Source organism: Engraulis encrasicolus, chromosome 9 (genome assembly GCF_034702125.1).
Source record: "Engraulis encrasicolus isolate BLACKSEA-1 chromosome 9, IST_EnEncr_1.0, whole genome shotgun sequence".
Taxonomy (NCBI): Eukaryota; Metazoa; Chordata; class Actinopteri; order Clupeiformes; family Engraulidae; genus Engraulis; species Engraulis encrasicolus.
In genome coordinates, this window is record NC_085865.1 from 53,308,059 (window position 1) to 53,332,679 (window position 24,621).

The 24,621-nt window shown below is 41.4% G+C and overlaps 1 protein-coding gene across 1 annotated transcript in view; it reads right to left on the reverse strand.

Annotated features, from left to right (window-relative positions):
* slc51a (solute carrier family 51 member A) overlaps positions 1-20,756 on the reverse strand; it is a 36,921-nt gene extending 16,165 nt beyond the window's left edge. Inside the window, exons 1-5 of the mRNA XM_063207397.1 lie at positions 20,214-20,756; positions 16,172-16,323; positions 14,744-14,817; positions 2,560-2,718; positions 473-584 (exon numbers count right to left, since the gene is read on the reverse strand). Of these exons, the coding sequence (XP_063063467.1) occupies positions 473-584; positions 2,560-2,718; positions 14,744-14,817; positions 16,172-16,323; positions 20,214-20,286 (570 nt within the window). The 5' untranslated portion in view covers positions 20,287-20,756. The remainder of the gene's footprint in view (positions 1-472; positions 585-2,559; positions 2,719-14,743; positions 14,818-16,171; positions 16,324-20,213) is intronic.
* Positions 20,757-24,621: the final 3,865 nt, after the last annotated feature.

Consider the following 24,621-nt stretch of genomic DNA (forward strand, 5'->3'; position numbering starts at 1 on the left):
CCGATACACAAATTCAAACAGAAAAAAAACTTGCTATACCCGGACAGCGCACTGTGATTGAAGGACTGATTTCAGGCTCCAGCTACAATTTCCCTCCATATTGCATTAACAGACCAACTGTAAAAGGCAACCATATTTTGTGATCTAAAGACTTATCTTATTTAGGACTATTATTAATATTTGTGTGTGTGTGTGTGTGTGTGTGTGTGTGTGTGTGTGTGTGTGTGTGTGTGTGTGTGTGTGTGTGTGTGTACAAAATTGGTGTCTTGGAAGCCACCAGAGCTGGTGTGTGAATGTGAAAATGTGTATGGGTGTGTTTTTGAAAGCAGTTTGAGTCAACTGTATCATGTGATATTGTGCTATATAAATACATGTTATTGTTATTGTTGATGATGATCCTAGGTGGGATTGTGCAGTTTACCGTGCTTGTTTACATTCTTTTCAATCTGTCTGTCTAGATGAATAGACTCACATCTGCCACATCATAGTTGCCGTTGGTCCACAGGACGATGGAGATGATCGTGAAGATCATCTTCAGCAGGGCGAACTGGAAGGAGCCCAACTTCAGCATGAACAGACTCCGCCTGATTCAGACAGAGGAAAAAAACATAATTTAGCATTATATTACATTACAAATCCATTTTTAATAATAATAATAATAATAATTATTATTATTATTATTATTATAATTCAAAAAAGTGGACGTAACAAAAAATTGTGGGAGCTTTTTAAATTTTACTAGATTACAAATCCACTAGCAATGCAAAAAAAAAACCCATCTCCACTGAGTTTAGTAAATTGGTCATGTTATTACATTATAGGCTACTTGTTTTTATCCAATGTGACTTAGAACATAAACAACTGAAACATAACATTACATTATAACACAACATTCCAATATTGGCCAGGCTGCCCTGGGAGAAACGTTACTGTAATTCAATGGAACAATCCCCATAAAATTAAAATGTATATTGCATAACAGAACATTAAACCAATCTTAAAACATCCCAACTGAGTTTACATTGCATTACAGTGAGCATATGTGTTTTATCCAATGTGACTTAAAAAAGATGTGAATGAGCTACACATGTGTAAAGGAATAGATATTATGTAAGAGATAATGAAATGCAGCCAGGTCAGATTAGCCATCACCTTCAGCATCGGCCCTCCTCACTTCAATTTTCATGATTTTACACATAAGAATCAGATCTTTCTACACATTAGTCTATACACATTAAAAAAATTGAATGAATTCAGATCAATGTTCCCAACTGATACTAGTCCATCAGTCATTTAAAGGGTATACCCAAATAGCGTCAATCCACAGTAGTAGTTTCAATTTAAACCACTGTTAAGTGGTGAACCTTTGGGGGGGCAATGACCTTAAGGTACTGTGTAAGCACTGCGGAACACATTTACATTGCACAGACACAGAGACGCGGTGTGCAGAGAAAAACTGAGTGAACAGAAGTTCATCAGTACTCCTAAGCCAACATGTGCACAGCACTCGGACAAAGCGGAAAAATTCAATTAGAAACATTGATATTCAGCCATTTCTTTGAGAGGCCCTCTTTCCCTCGCCAGTGATGTAATCGTCAGAACAAGGTTTTGACAAACATTTGTTGACAGTCTGTGTGTGTGTGTGTGAAGTGATAACTGAGAGCAACCAAGAGAGAGAGAGAGAGAGAGATAGAGAGAGAGAGAGAGAGAGAGAGAGAGAGAGAGAGAGAGAGAGAGAGAGAGAGAGAGAGAGAGAGAGAGAGAGAATACTGAGCGAACGGCCATGTTCCTGGACTTGCAAGTCAACTTTCATCCAACATCGAAACTAAAACACTGTTCAAATGCAACCCATATGCAACACATCTGCAAAGATTTCCCGGGAAATGACCTCATGGTGGAACTGTCATCTCTATCCTGTTGATGTGGTGCAGGGTAATAGTCTTGCTTAAATTGTGAAGAGTCTCGTTGATCCAGCTCAGTTCAGCCAACGGAGCTTCTTCTTTGATCTCAGTAGGAAGTGAAACATCATTAAGCTCAAAGGAAAAGTGAAAGCCCATCTGGGAAACTCCCATTGTCATTGTGACACAGCACTCCAGAGCACACAGTATTCACTGCGCACACAAGGAAATTGCATTTATGCCTCACATTTGCAGGGGGGCAGCCCCAGACGAATCCAATTTATTGTGATGACGTGTAGGGCAGACAGTCTGAGGAAGGGCCACGGAGGCCAGAAATGGCCGCTACAATAAACGTGATTGAAAGGGAGCTCATCAGAGTTTTGATCCTGCACCTGGCTAAAATGGACGTGCGTGAGATCTGATTGTGAATCTTGTGCAGAGACGTAACCAGTGGCGGAACAAATGCACACAAAGCATCCCATACAGCCTGCCAATGTCATAATACTACCACCAGTATGCCCCCCCCCCAACCCCACCCCCATAGCTCTGCCGCTGGGTGTAATACTGTACCTTGTGATTAGATGGGGACCAGAGGAAGGCACGGGCAGCAGCACCCCTGTCACCTCTAGTCTAATGCTCTACCTCTATGGGCGTAACGTACCTGGTGACAGGGACCCGGGGAAGGCAAGGGCAGCAGCAGCAGCAGGGGCCTGTGCTGATCCTGAAGGTCTTCTTAACCTGCTGCTTCAGGAAGGCCTCGTCTCCACCACACTCCTCGATCATCAGCACCAAGAACTTGAAGACCACGATGGCAAAATACCTGCAGGGTGGCAGGGGCACAGACAGCGGAGAGAGTGAAAAGAGAAGCACAGATTATAGAATGGCACATAACACTCTGACACGATGCAGTTTTCTGACTGGTAATGCACTATATGTATTAGCACTATAGAATATGATTACATATAGCGCTCCTGAATCTTTGATAAGAACCGAGAAATTGGTTCACTTTGCTCTGGGTGGTAGGTTACACCGAACTGAGAATGTGAATGGCAAAATGTTTGTGCAGAGCATGGGAGGAGTGATCACTACGAGTGGCTCAATTACATTATAAACATTATTTTATGGTTAAAAAAAGTAAAAAAAATAATAAATAAGTAATAAACGTGTTGTTTTAAAAAAGGTGCGCTGTGTAGGATGGTGACCAAAGTATTGCAACTATGCTGCTCATTGAAATTGTGCTGTCTATTGCCAAAATTGATTCAATTCACGAATATTTACTAAGTAACAAACTAATATTTACTTGTACCATGACCAATTACCAGTAGTCTGGCAGCTAAAAATGTCAATTTCTGTAATTCAAAATGGCTGTCATGGAGAATATCCATCATTTCATGTATGAAAAGTGCAATTTTCTAGTCATAGTGAAAACTCAGTAGATGCAACGGAATTCGAGACGATTCGTGTAATGAATTGTTGAGAGGGGACCATTCGAACAAAACGTTGGACCATTAGTAGAAGGCATGGGGCGTTTCGTGCAGTACCTGAGGATTTTTCGTCGAAGACCTAAGGACGTTACGTTCAACCCATGCAGACCTTTCGTTTAACTGGGCAGATGTTTAGTTTAGTCTGCCTATTTTATTAGCCTATTATTTTTATATTTTATCAAACTTGTGTGCCTACCACCACAATGCAATGAAAACAAAAATCGAACCGTGTAGAAAGTGCGTGCTTCTCTATTTTTTTAAATTAATTTTTCATTTTAGTTCAGTTTTTTATCATTAGGCCATTTCATAGCCTATTTTATAAATATACTATATCGTAGCGGACTGCCTCTGCCTCCTCCAGAGTGAGATAGCAGCGTTACCCCCTGTGCACTACATCTGTCTATATATATATCTGAGTTATTTCTAATGTGTTGGTTACTGATTTGTATTCATTTTTGGAAAGGTAAAGGCAGTCTTATTGTTGCCTAGCTGGCGCCCATGTCATAACTTAAAACAGTCGGTTGCACCGCCGCTACAATACCGACGAAATGTTTTAAAATGTAGGCTTACAACAGTAATAGGTAAGGGATAATGTATTGTCCCACATGACTATAAGAAAATATTGCCTATACGGGACGAATAAGACCCCCGATGCCGAAGGCAGAGAGCTGTTATTCCGCTCCGAAGGAAATATATTTCCGTAGTCATGTGGACAATACATTATCCCGCTTATCCCGCCTTTACCAACATTAGAAAGCATAGAATAGCCTACACAGTTAACCAGTAGTTTATAGTAACAGGTTTATTGCCATTTTATAGCGTGCGCAAAGAAAGATAGAAAAGAAAGATATAAAAAGATATAAAAAGAAAGAAAGGAGTCGCACACTGGAGCTGAATGCAGAATCAAAAGCTGTATTAAACAAAGCCGAAAAAAGTAAATAAAACCGACAGACAGGGGACAAACGTTCCGGGTCTAGCCCATCATCTTCCTTCTCTTCTTTTTAATTATACTGCTCTTGGAATTACGCACCGAGCGATACGCTCAGGATAAGACATTGGCGCTGACGTCACCCCACCATTACGCACATAATTTAAGAAGGTTAACAAGCAACAGAGTTTGGCTACTTTCTAACTTGTTACAGCCACATTGCGCTTCAAACTGTTTGCAGGCTGCCTCGTTCACTGCGCGATATCTACTAAACTCCAGTTCATAACAGGACCATTTATATCTGATCTGTGCGCCGGATGGTTGGCTGGAGGAGGCAACGCTAGCCTAAAGAGTAGGCTACTTCACCCTTAAGGAAACTATCAACGAACTCCTCACTTGTTAAAAAAAATACTACTGTTAATAAAAGATGTCACGACAGCGGCCGGCGGGCAGTGACAGTTTGCTTTCTTGAAATAACAACACTCGGACAATAGTGTAGACTTGTGCGCTACACGCTGGGGTGGGGCAGGGCTGCTGAGCTGTCTGCTGCAAGCTGTCGTGCCGGGACGTGGACTGTATCCATTGCGTGCGGCCGGTCGCTTTGGGAACTGTGGGTAAGTTGCATTTGTGCGCGTGTTATAGTTGAATTAAGTAATTGACGAGCCAACGTCCGGCAGCAGTGGCTGAGTGTGTAACTTAACTTAACTTTTGTAGGCTACTATCGTCCGAGTGTCTCCAGATTGTGATTATTTATTCATTTATTCAAAGACGATAGCAGTTTACAGACGCTGCTGACTGCATGGATATTGTGGTGGTTTTCCCTCCTAATTGTATTTTATGAAATTGTAAAAATAAAACTACCATAACATTTACTCCTGTTGTCTGTCGTTCCTGAATCGTGGTCTAAATTTCACCTCTTACAATAGTGTCAAGTCCAGTGAATGATCCTGCATCCATGGATAATTGGATAAAGCATACTAAGTGGACATGAAAGAAATGCGAAATTAAAACAACAGCGTGTCAATGCAAGCACTTTATTTATCACATGTGAAACGAGAAGGCAAAAGGTGCAATTAGTTAATAAATGAAACAGTGTACAGGTCAGTGCTGGTAAAAAAAGAGTTTTAATGACTTGCACAAAGTTGATGTGCTGCGCTGTATTCAATAAAAGCTGGGCATAATGCACATAAAGGACTGAAAATGCAAATGAATCAAATCCCAGGAAAAAACAAACCGTATCCCGGGAATCCCGGGAAATAAGTGATTCAAAGTCGTAGTTGGCCTATTGAAATTTGTCCTCAAATTGCACCAAATCTGGGGTTCATATTCTCTTTAAATATACATCAATTATCTCATCAGAGTCCATTCCTCGGCGAACTCCTTTTCAAACATTGACTGGAAGTGTTGCCAATTCTTGAAAACACGTATTGCTGTAACGGTGGCTCTGGTGTTTAGGGCTACAAAATATTATTAAGGAAATGTTGAAACTAACAAACAGAAAACCAATCCACCAGTTGGGCTGCGTTTGAAACGTTATTTAGTGTTCAATTTATATCCCGAAATTGGGAAACAACAAGGACAGCCTCCAACGCAAGGAAGGCAAAACACAGCCATTCTGGCTAGTAGCAGAAGTTTTCACAAACCCAAAAGGCCAACCGGCTTAACCAAAACAAAGGAGAAAAGAAAAGGATGGGAAGAGGGGTACAGACAGGGCTGGCTGGAAGAGGCGCGCGCGCGTGTGCGTGTGTGTGTGTGTCTGTGTCTTGTGTCTGTGTCTGTGTCTGTGTCTGTGTGTGTGAATGTGACGTGGGTAATCACAGTTAGCACGAGCAGCAGTCAGCTTACCGGTCCAGACAATCAGAAAGTAAAGGAAATGTCTTCACGGTACCTGACCTGTTCCGAGCGTCCCAGCGTTTCACAACTCCAAACGAAATACACAATTCACACTTGGTAGCAGTCCGAGTTGGTAGTCAGTCGGCGTGTTACTCTCTCCGCAAATAATGCTACTCCTCCACCAAATAGAACACACTGTTTACAGGCATCTCCATGCTGGCATTCTCAATGAGAAATCTCCCCTAAAGATCATAATGTGATGTTTTTGATCCATTTCGTGTTAGTTATGCTAGCGACTGGGCTTCTTTATGGAGCGTTCATGCTGGGTATCAGCTGCATCAAAATCTTCAAACTTGTTTTTAAAACTACCGCGTCTGTACTGTCTGTGTCTGCGCGCGCGTTATCGTTTACGCATGGTCTTCTCTATGGGATGTACTATATTTATTTTAGGAGCAACATACGAATGAAAGGGTTGAAATCTATACTCGTCGCCTACATGTGCGGCCTTTTTATCATTTCGTGTCCATAATAATTTTAGGCACATAACGCTCACGCCCTCCGCAATTTAATATTGCACTCCAACCAACTGTATCGGGCAAAATCATTTAGCTATCCACTGACTGCTTCAGGGATGGCGAAAGCTTTCAGATCGCTCTGGCATTTAGGCACGTCTACAGAAGAGAGATCTGGGATCCCCAAGCTAACTGTATTTTGGTTCATCTATAGCTGCATCATCCTCTACTCGCGCAGACCCTCAGTGCTTCGTGCATCTTCGTTACACTTCCTGAATATACATCTGCGTGAGAACCAGGTTATCATCCTCTTCGGATGTGTGGGGTAATAAGCAGCGGTGTAGTCTACTTTTTTGAAGTGGGTATACTGTATATTTGAGCATTTTTTGTAGTGGGTATACTGTATATATTTGTGCTATTCAAAACAATGGGTCAATCAATTTGAAGTGGGCATACTGAAATCCCTGAAATTTAGAAGTGGGTATACTCCGTATACCCGCGTTCTACGTAGACTACACCACTGGTAATAAGGCTAACTGTGGGCTCACTTGGTGGTGTCGTGGACCTGCTTTTTGAAGGGAGAACCTCTGCGATTCTGGAACCTGAAGTCTGTTGGACCTAAAGCCGTGGCTTTTTAAAATAATAACTGCGGAATGGTATCAGAAAAAATAATTGCATCGCGCTCACCATTCACCGGCCTGAAGTCATTTGGGAGCGATTATGCTTCAGTGATATGTAGACCGACAGTTGGTTATTGCCTTTAATGTAGGCGGGCATGATTTTGTTGACAAGTACTTATTTAACGACTTGAATGAAGATGTCATGTAGACTGTTTGACGGTCCCTTCCATAGGACAGCATCCATCCATCTATCCATCCCTTCCTCATCTTTACGCGCAACGGTAATAATAGCCATTACTTTTCTTGTAGACGTTGCGCGTAATATTTTATTCATTATCGACTTATTTCAAGCAGCATTCCACTGTCCACTCTGTGTGGCCCTGTTGAAAGGGTTGCCTTGTATTTGCATGACAAGACTTCATGCCCATTAGCGAACACTTTGTTCTTAACAACTTCCCATTAAGAAATGTGTATTCTAAATGTGTTTGTCACCGTTTTCAGCAAGCCTGGCGTCGCCATGAGGACCTGATGTTTTCCACAGAAAACATGCATGGTTGCAACCACTTACAAAAAAAAACAACCTTCTCACCGTTTCACTGAATTTAAAGACTCACTGCTCTGATGTAGCCTACTCTTTATTATTTGGTGTTGGAACTGTCTATGCATCGCGTGGCATGGGCAGACGTTGGTAGGCTTTATGCATGCATACACGCACACAAAACGGTTCAGTTCAACGTTTATTGACCAGCAAGCAAGCGGCGCAGTACCAGCTGATTTGCTCTAGAGTCGCGAAGTGAAAACTGACTTTCAAACCCACATCGCAATCACCTTCAAGCGAGAGCGCACGCTAGGAAGAATGTTCCATTCATGTTGATGTGGGCAGGGGAAAAGTGTTGCAAGAACATTGGACTCATTCAATATCATTGTGCAAAGTGTGTGTTGCAATATTGTGCTGAGGATATGTGTTGGGGATTTCTCGTGTGTCTATTTTGTTTGCGTAAAACGATTCCACCAATAGTGCAAATTACAAGTAGTTCTAGGCTATGTCTAACAAGTAGAACTACGGAGGAATTCTAACGAAACCTAAAACAAAATAGGCAGTTAGCTTATTTAATGACGAGGCCAAAATAGGTAGCTACCAGCTTATTTAATAAAGAGGCCTAATACAAATAAAATAATTGCTCAAGACTATTGCCTTTACAGTTAAAATGAGCGTGAAAAATAGCTGAATTACATTTTTTAATCAACAAAAAACGTTAGAATGAGCGTTAAAAACAGCTGATTTACATTTTGCGACATTTACAAAATAGGCAGCCTGAAGGCTTGAAGGGAATGGAGGACAATTTCCAACAAAAAAATATAGCAGCCTGAAGGGACGTTCTCTCTCTCTCTCTCTCTCTCTCTCTCTCTCTCTCTCTCTCTCTCTCTCTCTCTCTCTCTCTCTCTCTCTCTCTCTCTCTCTCTCTCTCTCTCTCTCTCTCTCTCTCTCTTTAAACCGTAGCATGGATTTAACATATATGCATAGTGCTCTGGCTCATGCGCGAACTTTGTTGTCATTCAGAATCAGAAGCATCAAAGTGTCGGCAGACAGCATTCTCTTGTTGCTGGTGCTTCGCATCTAAAAAGTTACCGCCCAAGAACATTGCCTCGCCGGGCAGAGAGAGAGAGAGAGAGAGAGAGAGAGAGAGAGAGAGAGAGAGAGAGAGAGAGAGAGAGAGAGAGAGAGCGCTCCTATGCAGTGTTAATGTAACGATTTAACTTCTCTCTCTCTCTCTTTAGGCCTACTGTAGCCATGGACTTAACACAGGTGCATGGGTTCTGTAATGTTTTCAACACTGTTATATAAGCCTAGTGTTCTGGTTCATGCCGAACTTCGTTGTCAAAAAATGTAAGGGCGTAAACGTAGGGCCTAGGCTAAATTGTCAAAAAATGTAATGACGTAATCGTAAAAACAACAACATCATACCAGTAAAAACGAGTAAGTACATTTTATTTATAGATTTACATGTTTAAATCAACAAAAAACAAAACTTAACAGCTGATTTAGGCCTATTTAAATAGGCTAGACAAAACCGTTAAAATGAACATATTTAAATAGACAAAACCGTTAAAATGAGCATGAAAAAAGCTGATTCTAAGAAAACCCGTTAAAATGAGCATTAAAAAAGCTGATTTACATTTCTAATATAGGCAGACTGGAGGGACCTTTAGTTGAAACCTAAGGATCTTTAGTTCAATTTTAAGGACCTTTCGTTGGCTTTTGCGGTAGACGGACCGTCCTCGACTAAAGATCCCCTGCCTTATACTAATGGTCCAACGTTTTGTTCGAACGGTCCCCTCTCAAGAATCCATTCGACGAAAAGACCTGTACCCGATGCAACGTTGTGCCATACTCAGGTGTAGACACATGAACAGGCCGATAAGACTGTTGTTGCGCAAGATAATACTTTGCCCATGGGCACTGAAATCTGTCTCAATCATCTGTTTCCTGCACGGCTGATTGTCTTTGCAATGTAACTTTGTTATACACCTCCAGGGGAAGGTTGTTTCGTCAAGGCCTGAATTAGTGGAACGCATAAAAACCCTGCTGTGCGCGTCAGACCATCTTCTTCTTCTTCTTCTCTCTCTCTCTCTCTCTCTCTCTCTCTCTCTCTCTCTCTCTCTCTCTCTCTCTCTCTCCTCTCTCTCTCTCTCTCTCTCTCTCCCCTCTCTCTCTCTACCTCTCTCTCTCTCCTCTTCTCCTCTCTCTCTCTCTCTCTCTCTCTCTCTCTCTCTCTCTCTCTCTCTCTCTCTCTCTCTCTCCTCAGTGAGGTGACTGCCCAGTTTCACTTTATTTTGCCTTATGTTCACACTTGATGGAAACAGACACTTTATAACAGGCCCCGGGTAAATTAACAGAAAACTTTAACTTTACAAAGTATAGGCTAATTCAAATTGAAACAAATAGGCTATGACAACAAAAAAAGAAAAGCTATATTTGTATTTGAACATGAGTTATTTGACCAATCAAACTGCATTTGCCATCACAAAAAGTTCTCAACAACTTGCATGTATCTGTGGATGTGAGTGTGGTTTACTGTGGAGTCAGGCTCCAGGTTCTGTTTGTCTGAGGCTCCACATGCATGGTACTAAAGTGCAATAGTCCCGTGGTGTTAGGCCCACATGTAGGCTATGTCTTGTCCTTGCTTAAACCAGTCTTGTTCAGGGATGCAAAATGAATTTCAGATTCAATAACAATTGATATCCCCAATACGTTTTTTATTCTTATTAAATTGTATTTATTTTTAAATAGGCTACCCATAATATGGCCATTTTAATGAATGCTACTTTTACAGTAATATGAACAGAAGGCCTATCCAAATCATTGCTTTGTTGCCAAGAACAGTTGACAAAGTGTTGACTTGGGGAAAAAAAAACAATGACGACACGCCTTTGAAGCGCAAAGCTGTTCGATGTCGGGTTGCCTACAAAAGACTGATAGCAGCAAGAAGTCACCCTGCATTTGTAGCCTTGCTTGAGCGTATTCTTGGACGCACACAGAGCCGTGAAGTTAGTAGTAACGCCCGCTGAGATATCATATCAATTTATTCCCCCTCTCACATTCTCGTCACAACTGTCACATCACCAAACGTTTTATTCATATTTCATTTGAAAACATGCATGCCAAGATTGTCGTTGATCCTCATCCTATTACTTGTGTTACTGGAGTTCTTATTGAGCCTATTCACCTGCGCGCTGCTGTCATGCAACTAGGCCTAAATGTGGCCATTATTGATTCAAAACTTGTCGAGCTGATTGTGAGTTGCGTCAAGTAGGCCTAGCCTAACATCCTAATTCCCTCCGACGTTTGCAATCTAACTGAGGCTTTCAAAATGTTCATTACCAACCATTCAGATTGTTTATCGCGAGGCATTCCATGCAATGCTTGGGAGGGAGTAATGGCATGAGCTGTCACTTCACCTTTGCTTTCTTTAATCCTACCTGCGCTTTGGTTCATCATTTCGTCGCTCTCTCTAATTAGGCCTACTATCCGACATCGGAGAATGTCCGCAGACATCGGCGCCAGTGTGCGTGGTTGAAAACAATGGAATCGAATTTTAGCTGAGCAGTGCTCAGCACTTTGTCGGAGCCGGTGTGCGGAAGCCCTTTGGCGCCTAGATTGTTGCACCTCAATAATGCCGGGAAATGTCCCGATAGTTATAATGGCCACCCCGGCATTGCTTTATAATCATGGTCGGTCGGTCGTGGGGAAGCGGGACTTGAGCATGTAGACAAAAGGTTGATTCCCGGCACCTATTAGCGTGGGGAGGATAGGGAGTGAATAAGCAACACTCTCCCCCATCCTCCTCTATGACTAAGCTATCCGGAGCATGGTTCTGTCTACCCGCATAGCCTTGGGACGCCTGTCTGCCTCCTTGTATGGCTGTAGGCCCCTATACAGTACAGTGTATGGGTCAGTGACGCTTCAGAAGTAGCACACGTAAGGGCAGTGCAACAACAACTAGTGCTGCTATTGTATGGCTTTTTTTGTTTGTTTGTTTTTATGGACATTCTAAGAAGCATATTCATTGCAGCATATCAACCACCAATTATTCATTAATTTATGGGCATTACAGTAGATGTCGTTGTGCCACCTGACATCAAAGCCCAAAAAAACATCTTTGACCCGTACACAGTGTCTGTCTAGCTCTCTGCTGAGATGTCTGCTTTGACTTGAATCACAGTCAGTGGTTGCTCTGTTCTCCCATTTTTACTTCATATTGCCTTTTGCTGGCACTGGATTTTATTGCAATTCTGCAATTCTGCAACGCACTTTGCTTTGCTTTCATATGCTGAGTTATTTAATATTGTTCATAATAAATATTTTTATTAACAACGTTTGAAACTTGATCTTGGTGTGGTCTCCGCCGGTTTATGTCAGATTACTCTCAGCTTTTCACAAGTAGCCGTGACAAATGTGCAGACGGACGGGAGCGCTCTAGTGTAGCGTGCCAGCCAGCCGTCCCATGTACGCACAACATTGCCCATGGGGACCCAGGTTCGAATCCGGCCTGGGTCATGTCCCAAGTTCCTTTCCCATATCTCTCGCCCACTAGTTTCCTGTCTCCATCTTTAATGTACTATCTGAATAAAGGCTTAAAAAGTCCCCAAAAATAACAAACAAACAACCAAAAAAACAGATTGAGTTTCACTTTGTTCACGTGCCAACCCACCTTTATCTGATTACATGATAGGCTGATGACTGAGATGGCAAAAATAGAGGGGTGGCAACAATGGTGAAACTGAGCCACAAAAACTATAAAAGCTCCTCTTTCCTGACCGACCATTGGTATGGTGCCGATCTCCAGTTCAAAGCTAATAACACTGGGGCTACTTCCACAGATATGAGGAACGGAATGTCTCAACAAATGCAGATGTTTGGGCACTCTTTGTAATAGGAAACCAAAGTTCAGAGCGATCAGCAAGGTCATACTGATAGATACGGTGCCATTGATGAGGTGATCATTAGTTATGAATAGTAAATGTCAATGCACAAACTGTGATGCATTAACAATGCGTTGATACTCAGAGACATGCTTGGAATTGCCTGGCTGGCTAATGCCTGGCAATGAAGCAATTCGTTCTGGACCAAAATCTCCATACCACATCACACCCACCCATGTGCTATGCCAACACTAGGAGTGCTTCTCATTTCGCTCCTCCTGTTATTTCCTTCGGCCTACGGTCTTGTTCATTTGTTCTCGTCCTTCCTCCCATGGGAATAATCAGGTTTCCACACGGTCACGCAACTCAGAACCGCTTTCTTGGAGATAGGAGAGTAACTTTTGAATTACATTATATATGTATTTGAAAGATATTGTATTAAAATACATACTGTGTGTATGGTATTGCTATGTCAATGGGAGGAACGAATGGAGGTGTGTGCACGTCAAACGGATCATAATGGATCCACACCACCTCATCCACACACACTTCACCCTACTACCATCTACCCGAAGATAAAGGTCCATGCGTGCCCACACCAGTCGACTTAGGGACAGATTCTTCCCCCAATCAATCAGGCAATATATATATATATTAGGGGTGGGCAAACATGAAAATCTTTAATCGCATTAACTCAATGACTTCATTTTAATCGCATTAAATCAATCAGGCAACTGAACTCAAAGCCACCATAGGAAGGAAACACTCATCCCCCCCCCATAAAAAAAAAAAAAATTATATATATATATATAGGGGGAATGAGTGTATATATATATTTTTTTTTACTTTTTGCCCCTATCTTCTTCTTCTTCTAACGTCTTTTTTACTTGTTTACCTTTTTTTGGACTCTGAGCAGGGAAGCTTTTCATTGACATGAATTCTAGAATTCATGTGCACATGACAATAAAATCTCTTGTATCTCTTCTCTTGTATCTTGTACTTCCTACCGAGGCGTGATGTCACTGATGATCAAAGTTTATATTCAATATCCTGCAAAAACCAGGGCTTTGAACCGGTTCAAGGAACGAAAACGAAAACCAGGAACTTTTTGTATTTTACAGGGAACAGAAACGAAACCGGAAACTTTATTATTTGTTATGTTCTGGAACGGGAACACATATTTAAAAATAATGGTAACCGGTTAATACCGGTTAATACCGTTCCTCAAACAACAAAAAAAGTAATTATTTTCCTGCGCACGTTACCATGACGGCTGAGGTTCACGTCCTGTGCGACATCAAACATTCTCTGACTGAATGGAGAGAGAGCTGTGGATTACAAAGTCTCCACTCCACATCTTAAATAAGAGAAACCACTGTCATACAAAAGGACAGAGTTTCCATTGCATCATTGTAAGACATTTCAGAGAAGCACGTGTAAAGCGCACCGAGAATGTTCTACGTAATTGGACATCCATGGCCGCTTCAAATCACAAACTCACAATGTCCATCATAGCGCTCCTCTTGACCCAAGTCAGGGTGGAGCGTGCATTTTCATCATTGAGGTTTATTCTCCGCTTAGGTCGTCCCTGAATGACGAAATTCTTGAGGATATTCATTTCATCCGCTTGAATAAACAGTTTGGCTCATTTGCACTTCCGTCTTTCTTGATTAATTAACGTCAGTTAGGCCTACGGGGAGTAATCAGCTGACAGGAACGAAATTAACCGTTCCGGGAACAATATTTTTTTGTTCTAACCGGTTCGGGAACGTCAATTTATTGGTGGAACTCATAACCAGAAACGTTATAATTCTGTTTCTGTTCGGAACGGAACGTTTGGAAAAAAATAACGGTTCAAAGCCCTGGCAAAAACACAATTCAAATGCCACTCTCTCATTCACAATCGAGATGTTTATTACATTACATTATATTACACTTAGCTGACACTTCTCTTTAGATAAAAGTGTCAGCTAAGTGCAATGTATTGTAATGTAACTTCAAACAATACACGACAATACAGTATGTGTGGTGTGGTCCAACTCACGTGGCAGAAGTCATGTCGGTAAACATGGTCGCCTTTGGTATCCACATACCCACACAGGACATGGTAGCGATTATCTGGAAGTCAAAACAACAATGGAAGTTAATGGAGTTGAGTTACTTATCTTAGACAATCATTTCTTTTGGCACAAGCCACACGACAAAACATCTCAACATCTAATTTGGAAGATCAAGAATGAAAATGAATGGACTGGAAGTCCCTTGGTTTCTCTTGGCAACATTTTTGTCATGTTGGCCAACATCGTAAACATGTCAGCATCTTTGGAACAAACAGAGAAAATGCTCAATCATTCTGGTGATATTGGCAAACTGTACTGCTTCTCTGAGTCTGAGGCTATTGTGCCTTTCAGTCACTTTTCATTTACTGTAACTTAACAACTAAAAGGAACACTTCTCATTTTGTCAATGGTGCATGGCAAATTATTTGAAGAGTTCAGATGCAAAACCCCCTAAGTGCCTTTTCAGAAAATAATCTTAATTCATTTTTATTTAATACAAAGCTATCAAAATTGCATATTTTTAATTTTATTTATGTAATATAACTATTTATATGTATTATCAAGTACATGAATGTAAATCAAACCAACAATGGGGTTCTCTAAAAATATAGAAGTGCAGGTCTTCAGAAATGGAGTTAGGGGGTTTTGCATCTGAACTCTTCATTTCAATATCTCATCTTAGTAGTATACGGGAAAAAGGATTTAGTCTCTTACCTAGTATGTTACAGTAACGCTGAGCAGGTGGTACAGTAAATCTACTAGTATATCTACCCGTGTCCATGTTTTGATAGAAGGACAAAATCAGTCTCCTCTATTAGATGGTTTACGACCCACTCTTGGTTAACTTAGCTGGCTTATATTACATTACATTGAGGATCCAGATCTCACTACAAACAGAGTGGTGATTTTAAGGCTTTAAATTCACTTCCTCTCGCCTTCGAACAGAATGGGACACATTTTCACGTGAACACACAAAAGCGAGTGTTTAGGGGTAAAAACAAGTGGAAGTGGTAGCAATGGGACACAGCCTTATTGTTTTATCCAAAGTGACTTACAGGTATTTGAAGGGTATTGGTTACCGTCCCTGGAACATGTGGGGTTAGGAGGAACCTAGCCCAAGGGCACTTCAGTCATGGATGAAGAAGATGCTGGTAAATTAGTCACTAAACCTCCATTTTGGAATACACCACTGAGCAGGGCCACTGACAACCTTGGTTGGGCCCAAGACAAACCCCCCCCCCCCCCACACCCCCTGTCAATACAGACAATGTAATGAGGACCCAGTTCTAGCCCAATCCCCTCTATCCCAGGACCAAGGACCATACCCCATCCCCCCCACTCCCACCACCCCGGGGGGTTCCCTGACTACTGTATGGGAAACAGTAACAGAAAGAGGTTGTGTGGAAACTGACCGGTGCGGCACCGTTGACCCAGATGATGATGCTCTTCTTGTTGGCGGGAACCTTCTTGTAGATGTACACACACTCTTCAAGGAACACCAACATGGACACGGTCGCCATGAACGTGAGGAGAGCGTAAAGGATTTTTCCATAAAGGTCTAATTCTGTGGGGAAATAAAATAAAAAAAAGGTCATAACATTTCTACTTCTAATTCCACACTGTCCATTCCACAAGTAAAATCACTTTCAGTCATTAGACCTTCGTCAGGTCAGATGGCCAAAACCTGTACTGTAGTGATAAAATGTTTTTTTTTCTTACTTTTGAATCAAAACCTCACTGTGATGATATCTAATGTACCTGTCCAACTCCAGTGCTATAGCAAAACTCGGATGTGTGATCATATCGTAAATAAAACCACGTGTTCATAGTGAAGTCATAATTCTCTAGTAGCATATATCACATTATAGACATGACAAAGCATGAACAAGAAATGATGCAGATTTGTGGCTACTCTTGCAACCCACAGTATATAACTTCCTTATAAGAAACACATACAATATGGATGGACAAAATTAAGCAACTCAAAAACTACTCTTGAAGAGCATTTCTATACACAATCTGCTGTTGAATTTCATTTTGAGATATGAATAAGTGTAAAATATGCAGTGGTTCTTCAAACTAAAGTTGACGTTTCTAGAAATCTAAATAATACAAAAAGGAGACTAACAATTGGAGTTGTCATTTGTTGTATAGCCTAGGCTGGATCACAGACAGGTTTTGTTGAAATATCCCTCGACCGGGATTTGTATACTTCCGAATAGCCATATCGTATCATTCCTTTCTTCAGCAAATCAGTCTTGACAAAAGAAGTAGGCTGAGTACAGCCACACAAAGCCAGACGTCCCAGCAGTGATGGTGACAAGAGTGAAGAGGCTCTTTGCTCTGTTATGTCATTGTGCACTGTCGAACCACAAATGCATTCGCTCTGCCTTCGATCAACAAGGAAATGTATAAACAATCTGTTTGAATTAGCATTTTATTGCTGAGCAATTTGTCATTTTGACATTATATTGTCTAAAGACCGATAGCGTATTAACTATAAGCCTACTAATGACAAATGTATTGTGTTTAATCTTGGGAATCTGGGATCATTTGGGTCTGGCGTAGTGGGAAAAGAGCGATGATGATGATTCACTAACAACACAAACAGATGACAACAAACAGACAGAAAATCTCTTCCCTTCCACAGACGGTCTACATGATCACTGTATCACTGCTTTCGTATGTCACCATCACTGCATGGGGATCTTTGCCCTCTCGACAGTACTGTATAGAGCAGTCTGATCAAGAATGGATTACTGCACGGGCCTGTCCCTGCATCTGGTGACTAATGTCCAGAAGTGAGCAACTGGGCACAGCTTCCTCCTTCTGTCGAACATGACACAGCAATGATAATGTAAAAAAAATAAAGTCTGTGGTATCTCAATTCTTGGAAACCATAATGAAAACTAAGAAGTTGTGTGGTTTGAAATAGTGAGGGTTTTGAACTGAACTGAACGTCATGGAACCACATCTGACCGACTCAAAGGTCCGAATGAGATGGTCTAAATAAATAAATAAATAAATAAATAAATAAATAAATACATACATACATACATACATACATACATACACACATACACACATACACACATACATACATACATACATACATACATACATACATACATACATACATACACACATACACACATACACACATACATACATACATACATACATACATACATACATACATACATACATACATTACATACCCTTGGGGGGTATTCCAAATCAAGTTAACCTTGAGGTAGGGGTAAATCATCTAAAAGAAGAGCCTGGAATCCTCATTTACAGAACTTAACACCTGTGGGCTATCTATTAGCGGCTCTACGACTTCCTGTAGTTAACTTAGCCAGGTTTATCACTTGACCATGTAAAACAAAATAAAACAAAAAACTAACAACACCCATTATCCAATCCCACAATAAATCCCCCAGAGCAAGCCAGCTGTTCTTAAAACTAGGTCTAACTACTTTCATGGCTTTGGTGAGAAATCTCAACGCCAAATTTATGAACAGGCTGGACCGATACACAAATGAGCTTATTGTTCAGATAGTAGATCCAAGTCGTAGCTCTGTGAGGTACATGTCTAATCTGGGAACATTGGTATGTGTGCCTTCACTAGCTTTCACTTTTGTATAAAATGTATATAAATGTGCGATTTATTATTTTATTGATCTGTGTCTCCTGTGGGCCTCGAGCCTGTAATAAAGTTTATATAAATCTGAAAAATATATTTTTTAAAAAGAAAGGGAGGGGAGACGGGGGAGTTCAGAGCATCAGCAGAAGTGTTGACTGCAGAACATCAGCTGGTATTCCTTTCAGTAAGTGGATCCAGATAGACCGTCCTCCCTACCACAACTCCCACTCCAGCCTGTGACTCACAACACTGTTGCAACAGCAGATGTGAAGAGGCTCGTTAAGCACCCCAAATGACATGACTGACAAACGACGCTGATGATCGAGTCGACATGTTAACGTATCAATGGGTACTAATCGATGGGCTTGTTAATGTGGAAATACAATCTTAGCATTTTTTCGAAGTCTGACTTGAGTTGTGAGCAACTGACGTCTCTTTTTTTTTGCTTCTCAAAGATTTTGGGGAGATTTTGAGAATCTTCAGAGAGCCGTCAGGGGCAACAACAGGCAACGGGCAACTTTTAAAGATCTCTGGAGTCTAACGAGCCCCTTCCCTCACATCAACTAGAGGAGTACAGAACAGAATAGAACTGCATTTACTGTCCCTCTGCACAACACAAATCATCTGCTGTCATTTTTATTATTCATTTTCTATTTTTCCTTTATTTTACTAGGATAACCACATTGAGGCTATTGCCTGTTTTCCAAGTGAGCCCTTTTAAGTCTTCAAGAGTCTACACATCACATTGACATAAAATGATAAGATGGTTGCATGCGATGGCATTCCTGTAATTGAATATCTCTACATCAGTGGTTCAATCCTTTTTTTGGCCCGGAACCGAATTTTGACATTCCCAAATTCTAGGGAGCCCATGCACATTTCCCAACCGCAAAAAAAAAAAAAAAAACCTAACCAACTAACTAATGAGCCAACCTGTAGGCTAACATTGTAACTTGTGCTATGCAGTGTTTAAATATGAATACTAATATTTGATGCGTTATATTAATTATTAATATTTCTTTCTTTATTCTTTTAACATCTACACATTCAAGGCGAGAATTCCAGGTGGGGTCCCGACCCCAATGTTGAAAAACACTGACACAATGTCAGTCAGTGTACAGAACCTCTGGGATGATGTTGTAACCTGAAAGGTTGCTGAACTGAAACCCTCTTAGCCCCTTGAGATCAATGGTATGTTAATCCATAACCGCACCATGGAAAAGGCAAGCTAGCTAACTCTTACTTTCTTCACAGAAGGCTATAAAATTATGCAGATGTGGGTATTTATCATCTTGGGAATATTATGTACCATAGGCTACATGAGGAATCCCACCTCCTTGGGACAACATTTTAACCTTGAATAAAACTACAAGCATCATTCTACCAAACATACTCCCAAACAGATTAAAAAGTAATTAAATAAATACATAAATAAATAAATCTAACTACAGCCTAAATAAGTTTCTCTGCACAAATAAATAAATAAATAAAATAAAATAAATCATGGAATGCAGCTCAAGTGAATAGCCTACATTAAACCAGCAGATATGAAAAGAAACAATGCTGGTGCTTTTAAGTAAATTGTCAATACGTTTTTGATGTTCTTGAGAACATCACCCATGTCCCACTGTCTCAATTTGCTGTATTGACTTCACCTTAGTGTCCTAATGGTCAACCACGCAGAAGTAGACCCCACAGCACCTGCTTCAGCAATGCTGACTACAGAGAGAGCGGAGGCAGACAACTCCAATATGCATGTAATCTTGTTGTCTACTCCCACCAAAACAAGTGAAATGTAAAATACTCACGCAAAATCATGTCGATGGCAAAGGGTGGCGGTTGTCTGCACCGTGGGTCGAATGTTTGGTTTGTCGCATCCATTCTCTCGGCTGCCCGGGTGGCTTTGACAGTATTGTAACTATAATTTAATTGTTCACAAACTTTCCACGGATTGCTCGTCCTGCATTAATGCCAAAATGCAACACTGACAAAGAGTAGTGAATATATCAGGAGCTTCTGTATGCCAGGGCTTCTCCTCGACACTCTCCGTTGTGAGGTATCGACAGACTAACTATGCTGCTTGTGAAAGAAAGTAAACCCGCCCCATGCACTGAGTAAACCCCGCAAGTTAGGGGGGAAACGACGTCTTTCATCTAAACGCGCGTCTAGCTATGTACATTGCGAAAGTCCCATTGTTGGCATCACTGCATCAATTCGAACAAATGAAACGAGTTTCTGTAGTGTCTAATGAGCTGCGGCAGCTACTGTTGCCAATTGTAACGCGGTATTCCAGTGAGTGAGTGGGGGACGCAGTGGGGGTCTGTGAACTGCACTCTTTTCAGAACTCATTCTCAAGGGCGGCATTCAAGCTCACCACATCACATGCCCTGGCGCTCCCATGGAAACCCGCACAGGCTGTCATGTGATAATATCTGTGATTTCTTAACTCTATGTAGGCATAATATATTGCATATGGTTAGGGTGGTCCACTGTGTCTAATTTCAACCAGTTTTCACTTTAGACTAATTGGTAGAAAAATAGGCACACCCAAGTTCAAGTTTGCAATTAGGCTACATAATATAGGCCTAAATAATCTGGTATATTATTGATGGAAAATAATGGGGGGGAAATCCCAACAACATCTGTGTAGCTCATAACGCAGCCCTTTCTTCTGGATGTTGAGTTCAGGCTGAGGCAGCAATATTGAGACACAAGTCAGGGCAAGGTGTTGCTTTGAGCCATGCCTGATGACCTTCACTTCCTCTGCATAAGCTTTGTCTGATGGACAGGTAGGCCCATGACGAGTTTGTGTCTCAGTGCGTTTGAAAGAAATAAGAACTGACACACCCTGGGATGAAGATCAATTGTTTCTCTTTTTTTAGTAATGCATCATCAACCCAATGGGTGGGGGTGGGAGAGAGAGAGAGAGAGAGAGAGAGAGAGAGAGAGAGAGAGAGAGAGAGAGAGAGAGAGAGAGAGAGAGAGGGAGAGAGAGAGAGAGAGAGAGAGCTGTTCTCATATCCTCACATCAAATCATGTCCCATATAAGGAGTGAGATTCCAGGTTACTGTACAATAACAGGAGGTGTTCATGTTCAGACAGATGAGGACGTGCCACAGAGCGATTATTCAGTAGAACACTCTCCCAACACTCTGCTAATGTCTGCTCAGCTGAGCTCTGCCCTGTGAAGGTGCACTGTTCTCTTCAACTGAGAGGGGTTGGAGGGTGGGGTGTTCAAATTTTCCCTTCTTCTCAGGCCAAACTGATGTACGTGCATGCATGTGTGTGTGTGTGTGTGTGTGTGTGTGTGTGTGTGTGTGTGTGTGTGTGTGTGTGTGTGTGTGTGTGTGTGTGTGTGTGTGTGTACAGGGCACCACGGTCATTCACCCCAAAGTTCAAAGGCAAGATACTACACTACTTTACAAACACACGATCATAGACACTAGCACCCTGATAGGAAACAAAGTACATTGGCTTCACATTTCATAAATGGCGGACACACTTTGACATTGCACACATGTAGGCTGCCTTCTCATTAAGACCTACCAAGAATTTTAACGAAAGATGTCTGGTAGCTCAAAGGTCATTGTATCACCACCAAAGTGTTGGGTGCTCTGGACGGAGGAGGTCAGCCAAGTTTAAACAAAAAGGGTTAATCCAGGCTAGGGAAGCCGACAGAGGGGGGACAACGGAGCCAGTTGCCCCGGGCCCAGAGAGAGGAGGAGCCCAGAATTGGGTTCTCATTACATTGTATGTATTGGGTAGAGGGGCCCTTTCAGGCACGTTTGTCTCGGGCCTGGCCAAAGCAGTCACTGGTGCTGATCCAGGTACTGGTTTAGGACTAAGCCCTGATAAAGACGTGTATGGTCGAAACATGTTGGCTGTGTTAATCATTCTACATTGGAAGGGCAAGGCGGTCGCCTAGGGAGCTAAATGCATTGGGACACCAAGTTTCACAGAATTACAATATTAAGCAAAATGAAGCATTAATCTTAACATTGACAATGATTATTCATGGATTCATGTAGGTACTAGATCAGATGTGCAAGATCAGATGTACGTATGACATATGTTTACAGATGCCAATTTCTAATTCCACAAATAGGAAAGCGGGGTCCTCACCTAGGGCACCAAATTCACTATAACCAGGCCTGTATATTGGCCAAGAGTTAATAAAGGCTTTTAAATTTCCCTCTTCTTTGTTTATCTACCAAGAATGGACCGAGAAAAATCGCTGAGCTGTAACTGGGAAATGACGGTGAGAGTCGAGGCAGACAAAAACCTTTTAAGGTGTAGAAAGTATAAATAAAACAAACATATTTTACGAAAAACAAATATACTCTGGGTACTCCCAGTCAAGACTGTTCTCCGTTGTTGTACCCAAGTGGTGGAACGGTCTCCCAGAGGCAGCAAGACTAAGCACATATATTGCAGCCTTCACGAAACAAGTAAAGACTTACCTCTTTCGTGAGTGTCTACTAGACTAATGCTTGAGCTGGCCTAGCCCCAGGGCAGACTCTCGACATGATGTGTGTGTATGTGTGTGTGTTGTGTGTGTACTCGTTTAAAAAAAAAAAAAAATCATCTGCATCTGCACTTGTTGTTCTGTATATTTCCTGTGCACTTTGTATTTGCTAGTGATGTTGGCTGTGATTATGTCCTCTTTTGAAAGTCACTTTGGTTATAAAGCGTCTGCCAAATGCAATGCAATGTAATGCAATGTAATGTAATGTAATATACACATTATGTATTTCTTTTATTTGGGTTGTTTAGGGGCATTTTACCACTAATAATTTTGATGATATTGGGGAAAGGGGGGAAAATCCAGGCAAACGTTTTAGCAGTAGGCAATGGACCATTGACCGAATGGGCCAACAAGCTGTACACTATAGGTCCACCAAAGGACCTCCTCCACCCCAGATTATCTCAGGGTGGCTCCAATGCACTACACCAAGGATCCATCTGAATTCTGTAGTACTAGGCACAGGCTCCTTACTAGTAGCTATCACTTGTCGTCCTGACTAGAGGTGTAAATCACAGCCTCCATGACGATACGATTCAATATCGATATCTTATTGTTTGATGTGATTATTTTCGATACTTAAGAATGCCCCACTATGCGATACAATACGATTCAATTTGACAAAGGCTGTCACGGTATGAAAATTTCACCTCACGGTCAATATGATTCGCGGTAATTTTGAAAAGTTGTGTCGAATATGTTTAGATAGTCCAACATAAACTGAAATAGTACCATAAGGTGCAAGGAGTGGTCGTTATATTCAAAAATGAAGGCAAAACCATATAAAAATCCTATGCTTAAAGGCATAATACATGAATCGCTTGTCATTCTGAAGTTGTGAGGAGGGAATGTTTACAGTTTGTACTTTTCATTGTAGAAATTAATTGATTGAGCAATTCACTATGATTCAAGCATTGACATTAGCTGTTAGGCGACAAAGATTGCGACTGTGGCAACATCGGTAGATTTGGATGAGAGGTCAGTAAGACTCACTGTACACTGTAATCCGGTACGGTATATTATTTTAATTCAAGCGATAATTATTATTGACAGAGTTTTTGACCGCGGTGTCACGGTATACTGGTTATCTTGACACCCCTAGTTTCTATGTAGAAAACCAGTCAATAGTAAGCACAATTCGGAGGTACTACAGCACCTCCATTTACACAGGGCTCTCAAGTCTCACTCTTTGAGAGTGGGACACACACATCTGAGCTTGTTCACGCTCTCACACGCCACACATGGTATTTCTCACTCTGAAATTTTGATAACTTCTCCAATCAGCGTGCATTAATTCCTCCATCCTAATTGTACTTTTAACAGCTACATTTTCAATTTCAATTCGAGAAACCCCCGAACCACCAATAATTAGAATCAATCTCTGAGTGACCATCCCCAGCTGCTTTTATTTTATAACTTGAGCACTGGTTAGGGCTAGAGCTCTAAGCATATTGAATAAATAGTGTATTTGGTCTAATCAAACTTTTTAACTAGCTGGGTAAGGGAAGGGAAACCTAGGTTGAAGGGAAACCTAGTGTCGATGGGTGACAGATCGATGTTGATGTCTGCCCCCTCCCATTTTTCCTAATTCTTAAAAAAAAAACTACCTCCACTCCTCCTCCTCACTCCAAACAATCTTAAAAAATTAAGAGCCCTGATTTACATAACCTTTGAACTGGATTGGTGGCTGGGGT